The sequence below is a fragment of the Pogoniulus pusillus genome, chromosome 14, assembly GCF_015220805.1.
Source record: "Pogoniulus pusillus isolate bPogPus1 chromosome 14, bPogPus1.pri, whole genome shotgun sequence".
Taxonomy (NCBI): Eukaryota; Metazoa; Chordata; class Aves; order Piciformes; family Lybiidae; genus Pogoniulus; species Pogoniulus pusillus.
The window spans coordinates 25,330,127-25,355,220 of NC_087277.1; the positions used below are offsets into that span (position 1 = coordinate 25,330,127).

The window sequence follows — 25,094 nt, forward strand, 5'->3', positions numbered from 1 at the left end:
CTTGCACGCACCTTGAAGACATCTTGCGAGGCGACGGAGGCGGCATCCGCCTCGCAGGCGACGCCCTGGTAGGAGCTGGAGGCAGCCGCCTTCTCCCGCGACTGGCAAAGCCGCAGCAGCGAGCGCTTCATGGCGCCCGCCCGCCCGCCAGCGGCGTCCCCCGCGCCCGCTCCGGAGACCTGCGAGGTGAGAGAGCGAGTGAGGGCGGGAGCGAGCCCGCTCCGCGTCCCGCCGCCGCAGCGGGGCGGAGAGAGCCGGCCCGGCCGCGCCCCGCCGGGCTGAGGGCAGGTTCCGGATGGCTCCCAGGGTGCCAAGTGCCAGTCGCTCAGGGGCGGCTGCCCAAACAGCGCTGGGCGTGTGGCTGTCGGGACGGGGCTCGGCGGCCCCCTGGGCTGTGGGGAAGGTGGGCTTTGAAATTCATGATTATCGGGCAGCGCAGAGGTCTTTGGAGATGTGTACCTGTGCGCGGAGATGCGATGTGCCAAAGGTGGAATAACAGAGAAAGGCGGCGTGGAGCGAGCCGCGTCCTGAGCAAGCCCCTGGCGCAACCCCTGGAGCAGCGCGGTCCTGGCTCGGGGTCTGCGGGGCCAGGGCGATGCGCAGCAACCTTGCAGGTTTTTGGGCTACGGAGCCTTCTGCGATCAGCTTCCCGTCATCTGCTCCGTGTTCGCAGCTTTTCTCTGTAGAGTTTGTTTTACCGGCAAACTTGGAGCAGCGCCGGATAGCTAGAGGAAAAGTACAAAGAGAAGCAGCACTAAGTGTTTCACCACGTTAATCTCTGACAACTTGGAGTCCTAATTACTGGGTCCTTAACGGAAGTGTTTGTAACTCCCAGAACGAGCAGTTTACTCCATGTGATAAGCACAGCCTTACCAAAGGTCAGCCCGCCCGCAGCTGGGGCAAAAGCTTGGGAAAAGCCATGAGAGGCATGCGGGATGGCTTTCTGTCTTTGTGCTTAATGGTTTAGGGCAACAAACTGCTTAAGGACTGCCACAACCAGGTGTCCCGTCCAGCCCCTTTAATAGCTGCCTGCTTTCAATTCTCCATGACATGGCTTATGCCCTTGCTGAACTCCTTTTGTACCATCCATGCTACAACATCCGCTGGTGCTAAGTGCCCTAATTTCATTATGTGTTAGTGAAAAACGAGGTTTTACCACTAGCTTCACTTAGTGCTCCCTAGTGCTCTTATTTTGAGAAATGGAGAGGTGTTTTCTTTTTCGATCTGTTAGAGCTCATCATTTCACAAGTTTTTCTAGCTCTTTGCTCCCTGAAGGGGCTTGTTTCATATGATTTTCCTTCTGAAGCGTGACATTTTACATCCTCATCCTGCTACTCTGCACCTTTTCCATGTTCCTTTTGAAATACAATAGCAAAACTTGCCTTTCTTCCCCTTCGTTCCTCTCCTAAATGCTTGCAAAGGTAGGTGGGTGGTTGGTTGGTTTTTACTGCCTCTGGGCTAAGTTTCTCGAGAATGTTTGCTGCTCCACCACACTCCCTTTTCTGAATGGAGTCAGTATAAATAGCACTTGTGCTATACTCGTGTGAGTAGGATAATGTTTCATCTCTGCACTCAGTATTTATTGAATTTTATTTGACATTTAATTACTGTGTCATTTGATCTTGCAGAATCTTTCACAGTCTGTCACCATCTGCATTTTCAGTCATTCTGAGTTCAGTAGAACCTTCCAGCTCACTAGAGTATCTTTGCACCGCCGATTCCAGCACTGTCTTTGAGGATTCCTTATCACCCCTCCTGCTTTTCAGAGATGTATTCCTATGCTGTAGTTTTTAATCTTAGCTAGGTTCAGGATATCCTTCCTGTCTGTCCTGTGACAGTTGCATTTTATTGAAAGATTCTGAAGAGGGATCCTACTGAAGAACTTTTTTGACATCTACGTATCATTGACAGCATTTGTACCTCTGTGCTGCTCTCTAAAGGTGCTGTATTGTTAGTCCTGCTTCTGCAACTCCAGAATAATTTATAGTAAGTTGCTTAAGTTACACAGGCTTAACCTGGTACTCTTAAGATCATAAGACCCTGTCTCACAGGTGGTCTTAAGGTTGACTGAGTTTAAATGGTTGCAGGTAGAGCTTTTATCCTATTTATCATCAGGCAATATTAACGTATGGATCAAAAGAAACTACTTTGGCCCACATTCTGCCATAGGTACCACAGATGTTCAACAGCAGTGCATTAAAGTACATTTTTAGTGTTACATTGTCATTAACTTTCACCAAAAAACTCACAGGGTCGTTTATGCTGTAACAAGAAAGCTGTAGTCAAGAATGCTACCCATTAGTGCCTGCAGAGGTTTTAGTTAAGCAGCTTGGCTTTGTCACTGGAGAAGCCACCTGTATTTCTGAACCTTTTTTCAGGTACTTAAATTAGCAACAGCCCCAGTTGGTGAGATTGTTCATCTTCTCATGGTGAAATTGCTTTGGATTTGCTGTTTGGCTTTGGCTTTTCTGTCGCCTGTAGTACTCTTTATGACAAATTAAACTGCAAAAATAACAGTCTAGATATTGTAAACAAGCCAAAACAACTCCCCCAAAATCCCAAACTTTAAAAGGTCTGTTTTCTGCAGGAATCATTGCTGGAAGCAGAGTTGTCACTGAAATGTTGTTAAGAATTAATAAATCTATTACATTTTTTCCTTAAAACCCCCTAAACTTGTTCTTCCACTTCACTCTGACTGCAAAGTCGTGATCCCTGAACAGCTGTAGTTTAACTTACTTTCTCCACTCTCATAGCATTGCCCCCTTCTTTTAAAATGACTGTTAGCTTTCAGTCTTCTAGTAAATGCTCAGAATAATGTTCAGAGCATGAAAAACAATGCAAAAGTTTTCCATTCCCGGGAGGAATCAAATGGAATTTTAAGTGGGCTGACCATAGCTTTTATTTCTGTGTAATGATTTGACATAAGGAACTAATTTAGATAAGTAGTCATAGAGAAACCTTTCTTCCAGCTGTTTTCCCAAGAGTGGATCAAAATGCTTTTATACCATTTTATGTCAAATATGGTCTTACTAATGGTAGAATAGTGGATCCATTAGTTCAAGTGAAAATCACTAAAGGCAATCATGGAGCAGCATTTCATTAAAAAAGATTGTTTAATAATGGGGTTGTACCTACAATAAATATGCATCTTTCCGGTCCTGTAGCCTTGGTAACTCAGTACTGCAATTTTGTTAATTTTACAGGCCTAGGGATGGTAAATTTAAGCAAATATTAATGACAAAAAGGATGTGCTGTGTGATTTTTGCTTCAGAAGTGATTCATTTTGGTGATGGTGTTATGGGTGTTATGATGACCAAAATGATAGTTAGGCTTTTGTGTTATCAGCCTCATTCAGTAAGCCAAATTAATTCATAATGCTTCCTCAGATATTTATTGAAGTCATTCAGAAATTAATCCAAGCTGCTGCCTGCACAAGAATGAACACCTAAGTTTTCCCAAACGTGCTTGTACTTGGCATGGAGGGAAATCTACTGTCTCTTTTAAACCAGCAAGGTGAATTTCAGTCACATTTCACACTTCTGTCTAATGGATTTTCATTACATTCTTTCTTTTTGAGGTTTTGCTGTAGTAAGGAATGTGCTGCTGTGCTTAATTAGAAGGATTTAAGTTATCCATGGGTTTATTACATGGTTCATTTTTAAAGAAGGATCATTTAGAAAACAATTCATTCCACTACACTACAGAGACTTCTATATGGAAATAATATCTTACAGATTTTGAGTCCTGATCTTAGTGTTTTGGAAAAGAAGACATTTAAATACAGGCCTATAGTGTACAATCTCTGCTTTGAAGGTGAGTATTAACTATATGTTGTGATTAATATCATCTGTAGTAAGCAAGGGAGATAAAACTCCATTGGTAAGGATACTTTCCAAGGTGTCCGGTGCAGCCCAGCAGTTAATAGCAGCAGCTTCTGGCTTCAAGATAAGTTATAGACAAAAGCTTTCAAGTATATAAGGTGAATCTTAGGTGTATGGCAGCAAACTGAATGCAATTGCTGTTGCTGTTAGAGTTGGATGCTTGAAAGTGAAGTGTGTAGAGTGAGGGGTGACTTAGGTATCTCTTTTAGACAGTAATTCTCCTGTGAAGCTGGGAGCTATGCCATCTCTTGCAAACTACTGTTTGAACAAGTCATCATATGCCTCACTCAAACTAAAGAGTGTCTGTGTCTTAATAAAAGCAATCATGAACACCAAATGGCAGCTTGCTTTCTGGTAGTGATACTCTCTCCTCCTACTCTTGAAGCTGTGCCACTGTACAGCCAGAGACTATCAGGGTCAAAGTGCTGAAGTCTGGTTCCCCACCACAGTGGAAAACTTGCCTACTTGTTCCTGCCTCCAGAACTGCTTTCGTGGCTTTCATTCAGTTACCACTAATGAAACCCAGCAACTAGCTGTGAAGCAGGGACCTCGATCCTGGACTCTACTGATTATGGAGTCTAGGAAAAGCTGAATTATCAGGCTTCAGAAAATTTGGGGTTCATAAAGTCCAATCCAAACTGAGGTGTGGTAGTTGTACATTATGCTGCTTATAGAATCATGGAGTAGTTTGGTTAGAAAAGACCTTTAAGATTGTCCAATCCAACCATTCTCTAACTCTACCAAGGCTGGTGCTAAATCATGTCTCTCAGCACCACATCTCTGCCTCCTTTAAACACCTTCATGAATGTGGCTTCAACTACCTCTCTAGGGAGACTATTGCAGTGGCTGAGAACTCTTTCAATTATGGACAAGTTTATTTCACTTATGCATGCTGTGAAGATATATGTCCAGTTGTACCAACTCCAAAATACTAGGGAATCCTAGTAATGTAGTACATAGAGTGGTTTTGATTGGAAGGTGCTTTACTGGTCACCTAGTCCAACCACCCCTGCAATGAGCAGGGACATCTTCGGCTAGATCTGGCTGAAGATAATAGGTGCCTTAGGATGTTTAAGAGTTAGGTAAGGGTTTGTTTTAGGCAAGATACACCTAGATTTTAGAAGCTTAAATCCTACCTGCAATCTAATGCATGCATTTGCTTTATGACCAATAATACATTCCAAAAATATTATTTCTTTGTGCTACTTGGTCTTTCCTCACCAGCTGTGCATTTTACATTGCTGTCCTAACATGAATCCACAGGTTTCTCCTACACAGTATATATGCTGCTGTGTACCTCTTGGGGAACAGCACCCTCACTGCAATGTTTTTCCATTCATTAAGCAGCCTACTTAGAAACCCTTTTCCACTGTGGGTATGCTATCCAGCAAGACTTGTCCTCTATAAAGATGTCTTCATCACACAACTTCTACTCTCTCTGAAAAGCTAGAGGTGACTTCTGTCCTTTCAGAGGTACAGTTTAGCCTCACTGGTGTTTATTGACATGGCTAAATGTCGTTAAAGATGGAAGTTCTGAACAATGACTGTAGGAAGGAAAACCTGCTAGAATGTGTCCTAGTAATCCATTATAACATTTAGGAATAAGATTGAATTTACCATGTAAAGGTAAAATAAGTGGGAATGGTTCCTTATTGCAACTACATTAACTGCTTTCATTCTGTGGAATGCTTCCATGCATTCATATTACCTAATTAAAACACGCAGTAAATTTTAAGTTCACTGTCTTACAGCCTTCCTTTCTCATGGGTTGCATGATACACTTAGATATAGTGTTAAGATAAATTTCAAAAGAAATGTGATCAGTAAGGGATTAAAATAGTGATGGAAAGTTGTTACAAATTACTAGATGAGTGTGAATCCAGCCATGTGTCTTTGTTTGTAGAAAATTAACTACTAGGTCAAAAATTGTTCATAGCAAAAACTGCTTGAGATCAGAAAGGAATAGGAAGTTTCAACCTGGAAGGGGAGCAAGGTGGGGAATCCAATTTAACAGAATAAAATGAACTAGATTTTAGGATCAGGAAAACAGGTGAAAACATGGAGTAATGCATGTCAGCACTTTCATGAGGGACCTGAAATCAGATTCTGTTTTCCTCAGAGACCATAATATGCATCTCACCACTCAGCCAGAATAACCAATTTTTTTTTCATGCTGAAATTTGTTCTAAGGACTTAGTGCTGCAAAGATCTCATGGGTACTTTGCTCTCACCAGTTTGCAGGCACAGAAAATGAAAGGTGATAATCTCCAGCATGGTAAAATAGAATGAATAGAAGAGTTTCTGCTCTGTACTGCAGTAGTGCACATTTTTTCCAACTGTCTTCATGCTGGCATTTCAAACTTATTTTTATTACAACATCTCTATCCTTTATATATTTTCTCTTGCCTGTTCTCCTTTGACTTCTGTTTAGATTTCAAAGCTGATTAATCCACCTCCCTTTCTCTGGCATTATTTTTTCTCTGTACATATCATCCAACCAAAGTCTGTCTTCCTCTTAGCATCTGCTGACTATACTTCCATTTTTGAACTAGGACTCTCAAACTCTGTTTTCTCTGACTTTTTAACTCTAGTACTCTTACATACAAGCACTTCGAGAGCACATTTCTAGCACGTAAGAGAGACAGGGATCCTACCTTTCCGTGGTTAACCTGAACCTCTTGTGTAAGTAACTGGGACTAAATAATTGGATCTGTATTGCAGATGCAGCCAACACTGGAAGTCTTCAATAAATGCTTCATAGGAATTGTAACAGATGGGTATAACTGCATCAAAATTTCAATCTTACAAAATAGGATGCAACTGCCTTTTTCTATATCAGACTACATTTCGTGTTTTGACTTCTTTCATATATCAGTAATTTCTGTTGCAAAATATCTGTATCACTTCTATTGTTTTTTTCTCAATTAATTGCCTGTGCAATTGTCCTGCTTCACAATTTCAGTACATTTGCTATATTAAACTACATTTCTATTAGTTTGGGGGGGGAAAAAAAGACTTGTTAAAAGTTGACGTTAGTAAAGTGTCTGTTACACAGTACAAATGAACTGTGTATGTTTTCTACTTTAAAATGAAAGAAAACATCTTGGGAAATGGTCACACATATAATTGAACAAAAATGATGCTTACACTTATGAAATACCTGGTTGAAAATAGGCAAGTTAAACAAATAATATTTAAGAAATAAAAAAAAGGCCAAAGCATCCTACTGAAATATTTAAGCACACTGTTGTGTATTTTGGAGAGTCTTTAAGACTTTACAGTTCTTGACTTGCTTTCCCTAAGTCCTGGACTTTTGTGTCCTAACAAAAGCTTGGTAATCACAGAATTAACCAGGTTGGAAAAGACCTTTAAGATCATCGAGTCCAACCTATCACCTAACCCTTCTAATTAACTACCCATGGCACTAAGTGCCTCATCCAGCCTCCTCTTAAACACCTCCATTTCCTCTTGTCCTGTTGCTAATTACTTGGGAAAAGAGGCCAATACTAACCTAATTACTACCTCTTTTTAGCTAGCTCTAGAGAGATAATAGTGAAAATAAGGCATAGATGAAAGCTGCATTAACTCTCTCAGCCATGCCAGTTTCTAAGCAAGGAAGAGAAAGTGCTAGAATATAGAATTCCATAGAATATAGAATTAATCAGGTTGGAAGAGACCTCCAAGCTCATCCAGTCCAACCAACGCCCCAGCCCTATCCAGTCAACTAGAGCATGGCACTAAGTGCCTCATCCAGTCTTTTCCTGAACACCTCCAGGGATGGATGATGATGCCATAGTCACTCAAACACTAAATTCTGCATGCTTCTTAGGTGGAATAGATACAGGTATTTGTTTGAAATACATTTTCTATTTCATATTTAGTAGATTTGAAAGTATGACCAGCCCTTCAGTATTAATAATCATTTGCAGTCTAAGCAACATTAATTAAAGTTTTCAGTTTTGCAAACATTAGAGTTAATATCTACCAATAAGACAGGCACAATACTTAGTGACATAAGAAGACCAATGAAGAACAGCTTTCTAACTTCATGTCAAGCAATGCTAGACACTTCTCCTTACATAAGTTGTCTAGCATGACCACATAATTCTATTCATCTGGCTTTGTGAATTTGTGTATTTTTGTATGGGTCTGCTGGGGAAAATAAGCAATGTCTGATGGACAAAGGAAGAACTAAATTGTGCAAAAGTTTTGCCAATAAAGAAATGTAAAGCCATACTGAGCATGAAAGGATGCCATATTATTTGTATATTACGTTTTCATGCTTGGAAAAAGTATCTTTTATTTAAACTCACTGAGGCATGTGCCATGCAGCACTTCAATTAGCTGAAATGAGGCAAAATTTACACCTAAATATGGATTCTAAATAGTCTACGTTGCTCTTTTTAACACAGAACTCTTGCTAAAAGAACACCACAAATAGGCCCAACAAAACAATTGAGGGACAGAATCTGAGCTACAGAAAAACTGAATTATGCTTACCATTCAAGAAGTTTGCAGATGACTTCTCTCTGAAGCAACACATATATAAAGAACGCAAAGATATGACTCTGGGAGTCCTTATTTGAGGCTTATATTGGTAAGTTCTTGTGACGTATGAAGCCACCAGTTGTGTCATCTGCTGGGTCAAGCTGTAGACAAGTGCTTCTTTAAAAGAGGTAGATTGTATTGTTCATGGGAGGAGCATCCATATTCATCAGGTCATGCTTGAAGCTTGCTTGCCTTTTTTTTTTTAGCATGTCTGCTCCAGCCCCATCCATTTTAATTTCTGGCTGTAAATGTACCTGCCACACCAGAAGCTGTTCTTTTTTTTTTCCTAATGCAATATCTTAGAGTAGTTTCAGTTTTGTTAGGTAGTCACTGGAGGGTTCTTGTTTACCTATTTGTAGCCAACTAATTGCTTTTAATGGAACATCTAAACATCAGCAAAGAGGAATACTGTCCACTAAGCTTCACTTTACTAATAAATGTTTCAAAAATCAGAATTGCCATGTAAAAAGTGGAGGTCTGTGATCAATACCTAATGCAATACGGGGCAGCATTGGAGTTGCATGGGTTTTCTTTGGAAATACAAATCAGACTTTGTTTTCTGCACTAGGCTTTCAAACTGCCACAAAATTGCTCAGTTGGTTTGAACTAATTCTCAAATTACTTTTGGCCCCATTTGCTTTAGACTGAAAGTTCAACTATGCAATTCTCTGATGCTGGTATAGTTTCTGTGGAGGCATTTGGGTACAGAACAGTTTTTCCTCATGCTAGTGTGTAGCAATCAAATTGTCTTACCATGTATGCCAGAATACATAATTGTGCAGTCTGGGGAAAGTAGCTCATATACTCCAAGTACTATCACAAGCTTAAGTTTTATGTGATTTCATCTTCTTGCTTTAGAGATTTACTGATTGTCCAACAAGAGATTTGAGTTTTGCTTCTGAGCCATGTTTCCATGGGTGGGTTTTTTCCAGTTACTTTGATCATACAAAATCTGGAGAACTCCAAAATACTTCAAATAAAATACTTACTGTAAATGTAAATTTTATCTAAATTCATCACAATTTATTATTAGATAAATACATTTTGATAGTCTCCTAAATTGACGTTTGACAAAGATGGAGTTTCTGATTCTGCATCTCATCTTTCCCCAGGCTGCTGAAACCCACCAAGCGTCATAACTCATCCACACCAGCTCTGTGCATGAGCTTAGTGACATAAGAAGACCAATGAAGAACAGCTTTCTAACTTCATGTCAAGCAATGCTAGACACTTCTCCTTACACAAGTTGTCTAGCATCACCACATAATTCTATTCATCTGGCTTTGTGAACATGAAGTCTTTGTCTCAGTAAAGAGGACACAGTCTCAAGTTGTGCCGGGGGAAGGCTAGGCTGGATGTTAGGAGGAAGTTCTTCACAGAGAGAGTGATTTGCCATTGGAATGGGCTGCCCAGGGAGGTGGTGGAGGCACCAGCCCTGGAGGTCTTCAAGAAAAGACTTGACGAGGCACTTAGTGCATTGAATCATAGAATCAGTCAGGTTGGAAGAGAACTCCAAGATCATCCAGTCCAACCTATCAGCAGCCCTATCCAGTCAACCAGATCATGGCACTAAGTGCCTCATCCAGTCTTTTCTTGAGCACCTCCAGGGATGGTGCCTCCACCACCTCCCTGGGCAGCCCATTCCAATGGGCTCTAAATTCCCGAAGGAAGCAAGGCTCCAGTGTGCTATGATCATCTTTATACTCATTTGTACCTCTCTCAAGTCAAAACCAAGGTACAAAAAGCATGCTTGTCTTCAAAAAATACAGAACCTGAAGAAGATTGGTTTTGATATACTTTGTGGACTTAATAGTGTTCTTTGAGTTGTTCTCAGGACTGTCACATAGTGCTTGAACCATGAAATGTGCTGTGTTTGCAGACTGTTGTAACAGCAGATATCTTGACAACACAGTGCTCTGCTTCATTGGAATTTTGTGGATATTTAATAGTGTTTTGCAACCAGGAAACCAACTTCAATAAAAACATCAAATTACTGTGACTTTTTGTGTGGGTTTTCCCTAAATTTAGTCATCTGATAACCTAAGAGGTCACACCATGTTATTCATCAGTCAAACAAATTCCACCTTTATGCCATTTACCTTTCATATCCTTATTACTCCTGCTAAAAGGCTTTTCCAAGGTCTTTCTGTTTTCATATTTGAGAATGTTTCTGTAATTTCCAAATTGAATTTATTCCGGAGTTAGGGATGAGTATTTCCTCTTGGTTAACATTTGTCTTCTGTTTTAAGCTACTCTTCCCTCACTATGGTGTGTATCCTTCTACAGTACTTCAAAAAGGACAATGGTAGTCACCCTTGGTAGCCTTGATTTTGTCAGATTTGGCATCAAAATATTCATTCATCTACTTCCCAAAATTCGTAATAGCTTCTTGGAGTGTGCTTGTGCCATTTCCAAATAAGCAGTTTGTAGGGTTTGTTTTCTGGATATCAAAACCTGTTGCTATGCAAGTAACAGCACCTTCAACAGGTGTACATGAAGACTTAATTTCAGTGGGACTAAAGAGCTCTGATACCCTGAGAAGTAGTCATGTGTTTGACATTACAGTTTTCCAAAGACTCTTAGAGTGATCGATTCATAGAGTGGTTTGTGTTGGAAAGGACCTTTACAGCTCATCCAGTCCAACTCTACTTGAAGGGAGCAGGCACATCTTCAACTAGATCAGGTTGCTCAGAGTCTTATTCAGCCTGATCTTGAACATTTCTGTCAAGGAACAAAGAAAACTGGGGGTACAGGGAATCTCATGTATGTCTTTTCTGTTATAGGAACTATAAGCCAACCAGTTTATCACATCAACAGGAGAGTCTAAAAGAGCCTTCTCTGAGCTCTTTGTGCTTGGCAGCACAACTGCCAGGCAGTGATTTCCTTGAGCTGGGAAAGCTCTCTAGGTTCCTCTTTGAACCTAACAAACCTTTTACCAGACACAGAGCTTTGAATGAGTCTACTTTCATACCTGCTTGAACTGCACAGCAGGCAACTAGGGACACCTCTCATGGGTTGAGAGGCATCTCCCTGAGATTTAGATTGCCTTTTTGTTTTTATCATATCCCTCCAGAGTTAGGGGAACACAGATCAAGCATGGAAATCAACTTTGCAGCATCTTTTGTGGACTTTGTCATATAAGTATAGAAAGTATTTTTTTAACATTTAAAATCATTAAGTACCACATTAAAAATTATCTTTAAGCACCTAACTGCCATTCATTTGCTCAAATACCTGACTCATCCATATTTAAATAAATCTAAGCAAAGGGATTAAAAATAATCTAAATACCTGAGTTTGTCTGTAATTAAGAATTCAGTTCCTAAGACTGATACTAAAGGATAAGGAAAGCTACTTGTGAAAAATGTATTCTCTGATCCCAAGGGTGATACACCTCAGAGAAGGCTAGGGCAGGAACCAGCAGTACTCCAGAAGTCATGTAGTAGTTGATGGTTTTAGATAGATATACACAGAAAAGCACAGCAATATACATTGCATCAGAGGAAAATGAGAGGTGGTGTGACAGAATCAAAATGAGCACAGAAAGCAAAGAGAAAGAAAGAAAAAACCCAAAGATGTTTTAGTAAAAATGTCTGTGGAGGTGTTTTCCTTTGTGAAGCTGAGTTGTGTTTTAATGAGACTCATAATAAACTGAGAATGAGCAAACATGCATAGTTTCATGCATGATGTCAAAACACACCAGGTACTCCCCTGTAAAAGGTGAAATCATTTGGCAGAATCACAATTAAAAGATTTTCATGAAAAGTAGTGTTGTGTTTTGCCGTCCCTAGGGCAGTTCAAGGCAAGATTGGACGTGGCACTTGGTGCCATGGTCTAGCCTTGAGCTCTGTGGTAAAGGGTTGGACTTGATGATCTGTGAGGTCTCTTCCAACCCTGATGATACTGTGATATCTTTACCTAATGATTCCATTTCTATCCTCTTGAGCAGAGATACTGTCCTAATTTCAAAGCAAGAAGATAGTTAATGCTGTTAAAATAGTGTAGACTGTATATCTAAAGATAAAACCTGTAGTAAGTTCAAGCTTAGTGGTTACACTTTGCTATCTTCTCAATGCATGTGGTTTGCATGAAAAGACAGCTTTAGATTTCCTATATCACTTCATTTAAATAGAGTGTAAAGGTTAGCGTCACATGGCAAACAATGCATTGCACTCTTTTTGGAGAGATGGTTACTTAGTGAACTTTCATATAACGTAGATTCAGCTTAAACTGCTAAGTCTTAAACTATTACAGCTGACTGTGTGCTGGAGTGAGTCCAGAGGAGTGCAACGAAGCTGGTGAAGGGCTTGGAGAATAAATCTTATGAAGAGCAACTGAAGGATCTGGGATTGTTTAGTTAGAAAAAGAGAAGGCTGAGGGAAGACTTCATTACTATCTACAGGTACCTGAAAGGATATTGTGGAGATGTTGTGCTGATCTCTCTGAGGTAATGAGTGATAGAACACGAGGGAATGATCTCAGGCTGCCACTGGGTAGGTTTAGACTGGACATTAGGAAAATCTTTTTTCACAGAGAGTAGTGAGGTGTGGGAATGGGCTGCCCAGGGAGGTGGTTGAGTCACCAACCCTGCATGTGTTTTAAAGTCTTTTGATTGTGGTGCTTGGGGATGTTGTTTAGGGTGCACCTTTCAGAGTAGGGATATTGGTTGGATTTGGTGATCCTGAGGGTCTTTTCCAACCTGGATGTTTCTGTGACTTCAGTGGGATATCAGTGTGAAGTAGATTGTCCAGTCTATTTACAAGGAGTTTTAAGGCTCTGACAGGACTGCTTCAGCACCAGTCATTGTGAATAACCTCATGCAAAACCAGAAGTTATCTTTCAGACACATCCAAAGACCTTGATTTCTTCCTGACTGTGATTTCTGGTATGTATTAGAACAACATCAAAATTGTTCCAGTAATACTCTGGCTGTACCAGTCTTATGAGTTACTGGTTCAGCACCAAGAATATTAGCAGGCTTTACAACTGCTGTGGGAAAGAGGGATGGCATTGAGCCACTCCTTTCCTAGCAGAGGATTCACAAATACTGGGTACATAAAGGCTACTATCTACTGTATTTTTGCAGTTTCACCAAGACAGAAAGGTGTAATCACAAAAATCACAGACTGGAAATGCTTGGAATGGATCACTGTAGATCGTCTAGTCCAGTCCCCTTGCTAGGGCAGGTTCACCTACAAAAGGTCACACGGGAACATGTTCAGGCAACTTTTGAATGTCTCCAGAGATTGAGACTTCACCACCCCTCTGGGCACCCTATTTCGGTGCTCTGTCACCCTGAAATTAAAGAAGCTCCTCTTCATACTTGGATGGAACTTCTTATGTTTGAGTTTGTGCCTGTTACCCCTTGCCCTGTCACTGGGCACCACTGAAAAAATGACTGGTCCCATCCTCCTGACAACCACCCTTTAAGTATTTGTAAGCATTTATGAGATCTGTTCTCCGTCTTCTCTTTTCCAGAATAAAAAGCCCAAATACTTTCAATTTTTCTTCTTAAGAGAGATGTCCCATCTTTGTAGCCCTTTGCTGTACCCTCTCCAGCAAGTCCTTCTCATTCTCAAGCCAGGGAGCTCAGAACTGGACACAGTATTCCTAACATGGCCTCACCAGTGCAGAGTAAAGAGGGAGAAGAACCTCTCTTGATCTGATTGTCAAACTGTCTTTCCATGTTGTTAGCTACTATATTTGCTATTATCAAAGCCTGTAAATTTTATGAGAATGCTTGTAATGGGAGAAAAAAAAAATCATTAAGATTAAATAATTATTTAATAAGCATTTATTAAAGCTCTTCAATTTTGTCAACAGTCACTGTTACTGGAAAAACTGCTGGTCCTATTACAGTGCATCCTAGCAGTCATTGTTACTGAAACAACACCAAATATTTAAAGACAGTTTACTGAGATAACCATGAGTAACAATTTTCATTTTATCAGAAACCCCATGGGGTAATAGGTGAACTACACAAAGTTTTATTTCTGCCTTCCACAAGTTCGTAGAGATCCTGAGTTCATATGTATAATTCCAGGTATTTCTACAATGAGAATTAAGAATAGCCCAAACCTTATGTCAGGGAAGGGGAGGAGAGAAAGAGAGGAAGAAGGGCTGAGAGGTGAAGAGAGAGGAAGGCAGGCAAGGGAGAAGGAAAGGAAAATTCTTGGCTGCTACTGCTTTTATTCCTCTTAGGCAATAAACAAATTGATTTGTATGTGCATGTCACTTTTTACAGTTAATCCAACTGGATTTACTTTTGGTGATGTTTCTGCATCCATGACAGCAGCCAGTTTATTTCCTATTAGGGCATTTCAAAGATCCCTACAGCAGTAAATACTGTATTAAACTGTGGCTCATGACTCCTAGACTCTGTGAAATGATTTAGCCTTTTACAACATTTGCCAGCTTTCCCACTGCCTTATTCTAAGTGTATGTTTGGAGTGGCTGTAGTGATTGCAGAACCTGAGCAAAGCAACAAATAGGCTGACATATGCTAGTCGGGTCGCATAGGAAGTCACAAGGTAACACTGTGCTTACAGCTGGCATCAGGCAATACCACAGCTGCAGTGTGACTCATCCTGTTTGTCAGAGGTCATAAGCCAGTTGAATCAGTCACTCCAGTTGAAAATACATTGCCATGAACAATGAAACATACAGCTGAGAAGTGCTGAAAAGTAGGAATGTGTGAGATTTGTAAGATGTGTCTAGAAGTGTCTCGAACATACAAGCTGAGAGTCTGAAAACGCTGTGAGCCTTTCCCCTGACTCACAGCTGATGGAAAAAGGGGCTGCAGAACGAGATCAAGCCTTGCCTGTGTCAGAAGCTTGTTCAAAGACTTGAAACACTCTCTGCAGCTGTCACCTCCATATACCCTAGCTTAGGCTGGGGAAGGACCTCTGTGGTCTAAATATTTATACTAGATCATTTTTTGGTGTGTGTTTATAACGTTGGTAAAAGCTTGATTACGTGGATTGTGTTAGGACTGTAAATATTAGCTTGGATATTAATAACGTTCTTGCAAACACAGTAAACTGTGCCTTTGTTTACCTCCCCATTCAGTCTAAATTAAAAACTATATTGCTAGAAACCACAAAGGAACATCACATCTGATGAAGCATCGTTCAGTATATACACACAGATTGTATCTGCACTTCTTCCATGATCGAAGAGGAGACCTGACATGCTCTCCATCTAACCAAACAGACGTAATGTTGCCCTTTTGTGAGTCACCAATGACTTCACCTGGCTGCCATGACTTTTAAAACATGATTGAGAGTGGCTTCACAACCACATTCAGATTCTCTCAGGACTCAGAGGTGTTTCTCATTGGGTGCCACAGACTTACTAATAGTCAGGTTCACCAGGTAGGCGTGAACGTCATCTGCAATGGGAGGACCTCCATTTCCCCCCATCCCTACCTTGAGGTTGAAGGGTTTGAAAGATTAGAAAGAGACTGAGGCAAAAAAAAGTTCTTGAGCTCCTCAGTCACATTGGTTGTCACCACTTCTCTTATTTATCATTTTCTTTAATCTTCATCTTTTGGCCAGTGTAGAAGCCTTTCATATTCTTTGCATCCCTAGCCAATTACAGCAAAAGACTCAAAAACAGCAAGAAAAGTTTGAAGCTCAAATCCATGCAGACACTTTGCACCTAACATCACAATGACTTCAAAGTGAGGTCACTGGAGCTAGGAATGGACACAGGCTCCTAACATTTGGTAGAGATAGATCTTTATCTCATACATTATTCAGTCAACATAATAAAGAATAAACCACAGAACTTTAGCTATTAACTTTTTTAATTACTTTTATGTATTGTCTGGGAAAAAAGCATTAGAAGATTCAACATTAGTAGGTTCAAAACACATTCTTACTGCCTTTTCTTCCAGGTTTTTCTTTCTGCATTTCAAAGTAGTTGAGAGTTTAGTTTTACATTGCCATTTTTTCCCCCACTAGGTAGCTTAAGTAATGTTAGCAATTTGAATGCTGATTGCGAGGCATTGATGTGAGCAAATGCAACATCCATTATGCTTTCTGCACTAACTTGAAAGTAGCTCTGGCCATTACATTTTGGTTTATTGTGAATCTGAATGCAACCTAGGACACCACCATTTGTCCTCTTCTGTGTGTGCTCTGTGATTTGGAAGGGAATGTCCTCTTCCAGCATCGTAAAGCCTGGCATTAAGGAGACCAAGCTCATGCAAGTTTGGGATGGAAAAATACCACACATGATTTGCAGCTAGGATGAGCAGATATTTGTGCAAGTTGCAAGTGTGTTTAGATGATGATCACAGAGAGAGTGATTTGCCATTGGAATGGGCTGCCCAGGGAGGTGGTGGAGTCACCGTGCCTGGAGGTGTTCAAGAAAAGACGGGCTGAGGCACTTAGTGCCATGCTCTAGTTGACTGGCTAGGGCTGGAGGATAGGTTGGACTGGATGAGCTTGGAGGTCTCTTCCAACCTTCTTGATTCTATGATTCTATGATCATGGACAACTGATTGTTAATGCACCTGAAGGGTTTTTTAGCTGCAGTAACTATGAAAACATAGCTCTCCCCACTCGTATGAGCTGTCCACTTAGCATCTGGTTTGGGTAGAAAATACTTAGGTGGTTTGGGGGCCCGGGTTCCCTTAAGAAGACCACGGAGACAAAGTACTCCAAAAAGAGATAGAGACTCCCAGAGGATGGACCTGGTTGTCCCAAGAAACTGTAACATTGTTCTTCTGCTCCGATTTCTGGTATCCCAGCTTACAAGGCAGTGCCTGGGTGATATCACTCTCTTCTCCTGCCTTCACTCCTCTCTCCGGGAAGAGAGATTGCTCTCTTCTCCTGCCTGCCTCTCCTGCCTTCACTCCTCTCTCTGGGAAGAGAGATTGCTCTCTTCTCCTGCCTGCCTCTCCTGCCTTCACTCCTCTCTCCGGGAAGAGAGATTGCTCTCTTCTCCTGCCTGCCTCTCCTGCCTTCACTCCTCTCTCTGGGAAGAGAGATTGCTCTCTTCTCCTGCCTGCCTCTCCTGCCTTCACTCCTCTCTCCGGGAAGAGAGATTGCTCTCTTCTCCTGCCTGCCTCTCCTGCCTTCACTCCTCTCTCTGGGAAGAGAGATTGCTCTCTTCTCCTGCCTGCCTCTCCTGCCTTCACTCCTCTCTCCGGGAAGAGAGATTGCTCTCTTCTCCTGCCTGCCTCTCCTGCCTTCACTCCTCTCTCTGGGACGAGAGATTGCTCTCTTCTCCTGCCTGCCTCTCCTGCCTTCACTCCTCTCTCCGGGAAGAGAGATTGCTCTCTTCTCCTGCCTGCCTCTCCTGCCTTCACTCCTCTCTCTGGGAAGAGAGATTGCTCTCTTCTCCTGCCTGCCTCTCCTGCCTTCACTCCTCTCTCTGGGAAGAGAGATTGCTCTCTTCTCCTGCCTGCCTCTCCTGCCTTCACTCCTCTCTCTGGGAAGAGAGATTGCTCTCTTCTCCTGCCTGCCTCTCCTGCCTTCACTCCTCTCTCCGGGAAGAGAGATTGCTCTCTTCTCCTGCCTGCCTCTCCTGCCTTCACTCCCCTCTGTGGGAGGAGTCCTCCTCCCTCCCTCTCTCAAGCCCTGCCTGGGGAGATGGCTGCTGGCTGGCAGGCAGTTTTGAGCTGCCTCACGCGGCCTGCTGGGGCCTTGTAGGCCTGAGCTGGGGAGGGCAGTTTTGGCCTGCTCTCAGGCCTGCTGAGGGCGGAAGGGGTGGAGGATCCTGCCCGGTTTGAGTCCGGTAGACATGGCCTAGTTTGTGAATGCCTTCATTCTACTGGCCTGGTCACACAGAATCACAGAGCCGTCAGGGTTGGGAGGCACCTCCAGAGACCACCGAGTGCAACCTCCCTGCCGGGGGAGGCTGCCCTCGGGTACACAGGTGCCTGCAAAGAGAATCTCCCTTTGCACTTCCAACCAGGGTGTGGCATTTTCATTTGTGCTCCCTGAAAGGGAGTCAGTGCTGTTTGTGTCCTCTGGTCCTGAGCAGCTCCTGGCCCTAAACTGAGCCAGCTGTGATGGAGGCACTGGAGTGGATTTTAGGGAGTGTTTGGGTTGTGTGCAGCTCAGTGAATGTCAAGGCAAGGTCAGGTGCTTCTGGAGAAGGGCGAGGGGAAAGACCAACGAGGCAGATATCCTGCTGGGGGTCTATGGTAGAACACCCATCCAGGCTGAAGAGGAAGATGGAGTATTCAACTAGCAGCTAGCAGAAGCCTCACAGCCTCCAACCCTTGCTGGACATCTGCTGGAACTGCAGCACAGCAGAGAGGAAACAGGCTAGGAGGCTCCTGGAGCGTGTGGGAGAGAACTGCCCGGCGTAGCTGGTGAGTGAGCCACCCAGGGGAGGTACCTGACATGACCTGCTGCTTGCAAACAGAGGAGGACTGGTGAGGGATGTGGTGGTTAAAGGCCATCTTGAGCTTCATGACCATGAAATAACAGAATAACAGAAATAACGTGGGGAAGTAAGGGAGTCAGGAAAGCCACTGCCGTGGACTTACGGAGGGCAGTCTTTGGCCTTTCAGGACACTGGTTGAGGGATTCCCATGGGAGACAGTCCTGAAGAGCAAAAGGGTCCAGGATTCTTCAAGGAAGAAGTCTCAGAGGTACAGGAGCAGGCTGTCCCCACGTGCTGTAAGATGGATGGGGGGAGAAGGTGACAGGTCTGGCTGAACAACTGCAACTACCTGACGGGAGGTTGTAGCCAGGAGGAGGTTGCTCTCTTCTCTCAGGTGGCCAGCACCAGAACAAGAGGACACAGCCTCAAGCTACACCAGGGGAAATTTAGGCTTGATGTGAAGAGAAAGTTCTTCCCTGAGAGAGTCATTGGACACTGGAATGGGCTGCCCGGGGAGGTGGTGGAGTCGCCGTCCCTGGAGCTGTTCAAAGCAAGGTTGGATGTGGTACTTGGTGCCATGGTCTAGCCTTGAGCTCTGTGTTAAAGGGTTGGACTTGATGATCTGTGAGGTCTCTTCCAACCTTGGTGATATTGTGAGACTGTGAACAGGGAACTTCTGCTGGGACTTAAAAAAAGGAGATTTCTGGAAGAAGGGGCAGGCAACACAAGAGGAGTACAGGCATCTAGTTAGGCCATGCAGGGAGAATGGCAGAAAGGTAAAAGTCCAGCTAGAAATCCATCTGCCCACTCTTGTAAAACACAGCAAAAGTATTTTTACACTTAAATGCAGGGTTAGATCATTTGCAGGACTAGGGTAAAAAGAACAATTAAGATTAATGAGAAATAAATATGGGGCTAGCAATCTGTACTCAATACAGGACGCTACCAATATGTAAGTGTTTTCATAATGTTGTCAAAACAGAGCACTCTCCCACTGGTTTGTTCTTATATCAACTTAATTGCCTGGTTTCTGAACAGATCTGTAAAAACCAAGCAAGAGAAAACACCTGTTGTTTGAGAGTTAGCCTCTAACTGAGAAAAACAAATCATTGCTTTACACAGCTGGGGACATATTTTTTCTCTTCTCATATTTATACTTCAAAATGACAGTTTCTATACAGCAAAACTATCATATTTACATTAATGCCAGGTGTAATGCACTAATGGGTTATGGTGCAGTAACAAAAGGTACCAAATGCTCCTCTATTCCTTTTACTACAAGTTGTTTTGACATTATCCTTTTGCAGGAGACTAACCAACTGCTTTGTACACGTTTGAATGGAAATGAGGCAGAGCATGCATTAGTAGAGGTAGAAATGCAGTGAAAAAGATGCTGCCTTTCAATCTAGCTTTCTACTTGGCTTTTAAATCTCCTTTCACGGTTTCATCTCCATAGCTTCATCTTCCAAACTCTCTTTATCTTTTTGCAAACTCATATCTGCATTCCAAACCAGCAGAAATCATATCCTTGTTGAGTTCACAGGTAGTAAAGTGTTTAGGTATAGAGCAGCATTCCCAATCATATGGAACATGCATACAAGATCTGCTAAACCTTTAGACACAATTTATGCTGCTGTCAGTGCAAGCAGAAAATCAAAAATACATATCTTGTGGTTAATTTATAGTAATGCTTGAGGAGTCGACCTGCTGTGGCACAGCAAATCTGAACTCATAGTATTCATACTCTCCCTACCTCTCCCTTGTCACAGAGATGAAGCCTGAACACTTTCAAACAGAAGACAGAGGGAGCAGGAAACAGAATGGCAAGAAAGACATAAAATACTACTAAGGAGAAAAGCTACGAGGTAAGAAGTGCTACCTGTGTAAAATCTGACTTACTGATTTACAAGGCATGTGGGGTACAGTAAATAAGATGCCTGCTCCACCCACATAGAGACAGGCAATTCTTCAACTCTCTGTGAACTTGCATGATGGGGATGTGCTGCCCCAGGTAAGAAAGCCCACCAGAAGACCAATGTGGTAGTATGGATCAGAGTGCATGCTTCAGTAGCTGCCCCTCAATGTGTAAATCAGCTCTAAACCTATGCAATTGCTGCTTTTCTTTCTCAGAATGCAGAATAAACCTCAGGGCTTTTATTTGTGTCCATACCTTCCCTTCTCTATGCAGGCTCAACAAAACTACAATATTGTTTTATTGGCTGACAGCCTGATTCTATGAAATGTGCTGAGCAGTCTACAGCAGTTGAAACTGGCATCTCCAAGCTTAAAGCACTTCCACGTCTCTAATATTTCAGGTTTTAGTTTTTATAATGTCTACCTTTGTAAACGTGCTTGCCTTTCAAAATACTTGAACAGAATGATTTTCTGTAGCTTAATGTTGATGGATTACTCAGGGTAGGATTTGATCACAGCAAGCTTTACAGTGTACCAAATGCAAAAAGCTAAAGGAGATGCCAAAACTGAAGAGCAGTAGATGACGTTCCCCAGTGCAAACACACTTTCTAGTAGAAAGACTTTTCTGTGCTTCCTTAGGGACTGGGAAGAATATGTTCTTCTTACTACCTTCTACTGCCATCTTTGATAGCAAGATTTTGCAAGGAACCTGTGATGGTTTGGGTGTTCCCTGCCCCCCTACACTTTAGAAATCACCCAGACTAGGCTCAGACGGCTCTGGGAATATAAATGAAGCTATTTATTTACAGCTAGCTCAATATACAAGCAGATATTTACAGTATATACAGTTATAGACAGACATATACAAGGTAAAAGGTAATACAGAAACACAACTCCCCTCCCAGAAACCTGAGTCCCCAGAAGGGGCTCTCAACCACCCCTGCACCTTCCCCCTGCCCCTCTCAACCTTACCCCAGTCCCAAGGAAGAATGGAGGTTCAGCCAAGAGGTTAAGAAGCAAAGGTGAGTGGAAGGTGAGGTTAGGGAGATGCAGCTCAGTCAGAAGCCCAAGGCAGAGTGAGACAAAATGGCAAGAGTGTTATCTAATGTTTTCCTTTCTTCTTCAGCAAGACTCTGAGGGGAGTAGACATCACCATTGTTTTCCTTTCACAGCCTATGATCTAGTTCTTCTCACCAAAACATTCTACCCTGCTTCAAACTAGCACAGAACCCAAGGTAGCACAGACTGGGAATAACCCAAGCTTACTTTTTGCACTGACCTAGCCACAGCAGATAGATAGATAGGTAGGCAGGTAGATAGATATTTAAACCAAATCTTCTGAGAAAAAAATGTGTAAGATACAAGGCTGAGGACCTCAAAACATGTCCATGAAACATCTGTTCTGAGCAAGTGTGTGACCCGAAGTTCTGTCAGCATCTATGTATGAAACAGGAATTTGGAGGATCTTTCTCTTGGACACGGAATGCATTTAAATGCCTAAACTCCTTTGGTTTGTCAACCCTGCTCCATTTTGCCAACAGACAATGTTTTGTAGGTTCTGCAGTATATTTCTTTCTAAACGTATTTCCTCACCCACTCACAAAGGAACCATCTCTCAAGTAGCTTACAATCGTCATGAAAGTCAGGAAGACTCTTCTAATTGTGGCTGAAACCGTCAACCTAAGCTATTAAACAAGACCTCAATTCTCCAAGGCAAAACTGGGATTAGTTGCTTTTAGTGTGCAATTTTGAAATGTCTTTCTTAAAGCTTTTATTGCTAGTGAGCTCCTTAAAAGGCAGAATACTTGCTGTACTGCAAAACTCTGCTTCAGTTCTAAAATGCTTTAAACTGAGATATATTGAACCAGTCTAGCCTAATATGCAGCAAAAAGAAACAACATTATTGACCACTTAGAAATGCAGTTCTTACCATAAGCAGCAACAACATTTTTATAACAAAAAATAAGATTTTAAGAGACAGTTATAAACTGAATGGGCTTTTTATCCTCCACTGTATTAAGGAGCAAATGGTGTCTGAACTGCCCAGTAGAACCTTAGTAGTATAATCCTTGCATTACTCAATGGCAAAACACACATACTCTGCAAATAATCAAGATAATGGCAAGGGCTGATTTTCAGTGTCATGAATGCAATTCATTTATGCTCTGTCTGGCCTAAGTGAAAGGTGACAATATATCTATTTATGACTTTCAAAGTTTCTTTAGTATGGGAAGATAAGATAGAGACATCCTGTATGTAAATTTCTATTGCAGCTCATTACTGAATAGAGTTTTGTGACAACTATTGCTACAGTGAAGTTGTGACATAAAAAAGTCCAGTTTTAATACAAAAGTCTGAAAATATGTTGTTTTTTAGTATACTGTTGCTGTCCCTGGAGGTGTTCAAGGAATGTGTGGATGTGGCTCTTGGGGACGTGGTTTAATGACCATGGTGGTCTTAGGTTGAAGGTTGGACTCAATGATCTTTTCCAGGCAAAACAATCCTATGATGCTGTGATTCAATGAGTGGTATTTGTATGTGATTGGCTTCCTTTCAGTCGTCATGGTGTGACATATAGTGTTAGGTGGGGCATGCTGAGCAATCTATCTGTGTAATGATCTTTTCATTCATACCATCTTTGTAGCTTTAAACCTCCTGCCAGTATAGTCAGTCTGTTGTCCATGAGTCGATAGCATAAGGATGCTACGTTGAATTATTCACAGAAAACATTCAGAGAGATTTAACTCACAAATGCTTCAATTTTTATATTTATTTGCTCAAAAGCTAAAGAAACTCAGAAACACAACTTTCTCTGTTCTCTTCCACAGTGCCTTCCAAGTCCTGAAAGATACCTCCACATACATTCACTGTTTTGCCTTGGTGTTAAATTTGCTTCTAACCCAATTTATTTACCTGGTAATTTGTAAATACATCTGTCCATAAGAAAGAGGAAATGTCCAGCAGGCCATGGTTTAATGGCCATGGTGGTCTTAGGTTGATGGTTGGGCTTGATGATCTTGGAGGTCTTTTCAAAGTGAAAGACTGCTATGAAGAAGGCACATACAATCCATTTGCCTTTGCAGAGAGCTTTTAAGACCACTAAAGTACTCATATATGCAAATAAATTGAGGCGGTGGTGTCTCCATCTCTGGAGTCATTCAAAGACCACCTGGACACTATTCTGTACAGCCTGCTCTAGATGAACCTGCTCTGCCAGAAGTGTTGCACTCTATGTTCTCCAAAGGTCCCCTCCAGCTGCTATCTGTCTGTAATTCTGTGAATTTTGCTTATCAAATTGCAGGGCTCAGGGCACTGAACAGTCAAGCCATACTGCATTGAAGCACACTTTAATTAAGCAAAAACATGTGTTGAAAATTATTCCTACATAGATCCTGGAGAGGTGGATCCTGACAGATGGGAAAATATTTAGGAAGAGTGTCAAAGATGAGTGGGGTTTTGGTGCAACTTCTTTGAGTAACATAAATCACATCTGGCTGCTAATGAAACAGAGCCTAATCAAGAATCTTCCTTCCTTACAAATGCCTCAAGCACCTCTACTCTTTTCCCACCTCCATTTAGCTTTCCTTCTTTTGCAGCTCAAGTGCTTCTTTCACAAACCATCCACACTAGCATCAGTACTCTGAACAGTTTGGCAGAAAGCAGTCTTCCTAAAGATTTCCTTTTAACAACAATGAAACAAAACCCAGGACAATTTTATTTCTGTTTGTGGAACAGCAAGTTTGCCATTTCTCTCTGAAGGCAACCAGTTCAAATAGTAATTTGTTTTCTGAATGTTTTCCTGGTGAGCAAAGAATGATTCCTGGAATTGCCAGATGCAACCACAGTTTACATGAAATATCCTGTTTCATAAGCAGTGGATAATCACCAAGAAACAATTCTCCCTCTGCCTTTAAACAGAAACAGTATAACTTTAATTTGGGACATGCAGGCTTGACTGAAAACCCAGAACTAGTAAAAGATCAGGAAAGTTGTATAATGCTGCTTGGCACTTTGACTAGATTGCTGCAGCTGTATTTTTATTGCAATGGTTTATCTTACAGTATTTGTTCCCTTCCAACCTCAGTTAACCATTAAAAAAACCAAAACAGGAGAAATACTGCAAGCAGTGTATTTATGCAGCAATGTCCTTGCACCTCTCTTCCAAACTACCACTAGCCCCTGCCTTTACTGCTCCAATCTCACATTACAGCTGCTCCACGCATGCAGCTGCTGTGTAACAGCTCAGGACAACATTTTTCCAACATCCCCAGCACAATGTATCACCTGATCTGCCATAACATTGTCAGGAAAGACACTGGCAAGTTCACATCTTCTCTTGAAGGCAAGCTTATGCTTTGCATGCTGATCTCTAAATTCACTTCCAAAGTTTGCCTTCTGCTTCTATTTCTG

General features: G+C 41.9%; 1 protein-coding gene and 1 long non-coding RNA gene across 2 annotated transcripts in view; one reads left to right on the forward strand and one right to left on the reverse strand.

Moving 5' to 3' along the window:
• The window catches only part of TRPA1 (transient receptor potential cation channel subfamily A member 1), a 39,327-nt gene extending 39,181 nt beyond the window's left edge, over positions 1-146 (reverse strand). Inside the window, exon 1 of the mRNA XM_064153984.1 lies at positions 12-146. Within this exon, the coding sequence (XP_064010054.1) occupies positions 12-131 (120 nt within the window). The 5' untranslated portion in view covers positions 132-146. The remainder of the gene's footprint in view (positions 1-11) is intronic.
• The window catches only part of LOC135181104 (uncharacterized), an 80,246-nt gene that overhangs the window by 6,205 nt on the left and 48,947 nt on the right, over positions 1-25,094 (forward strand). The window contains exon 2 of the long non-coding RNA XR_010304725.1: positions 20,540-20,635. This is a non-coding gene — a long non-coding RNA (uncharacterized LOC135181104). The remainder of the gene's footprint in view (positions 1-20,539; positions 20,636-25,094) is intronic.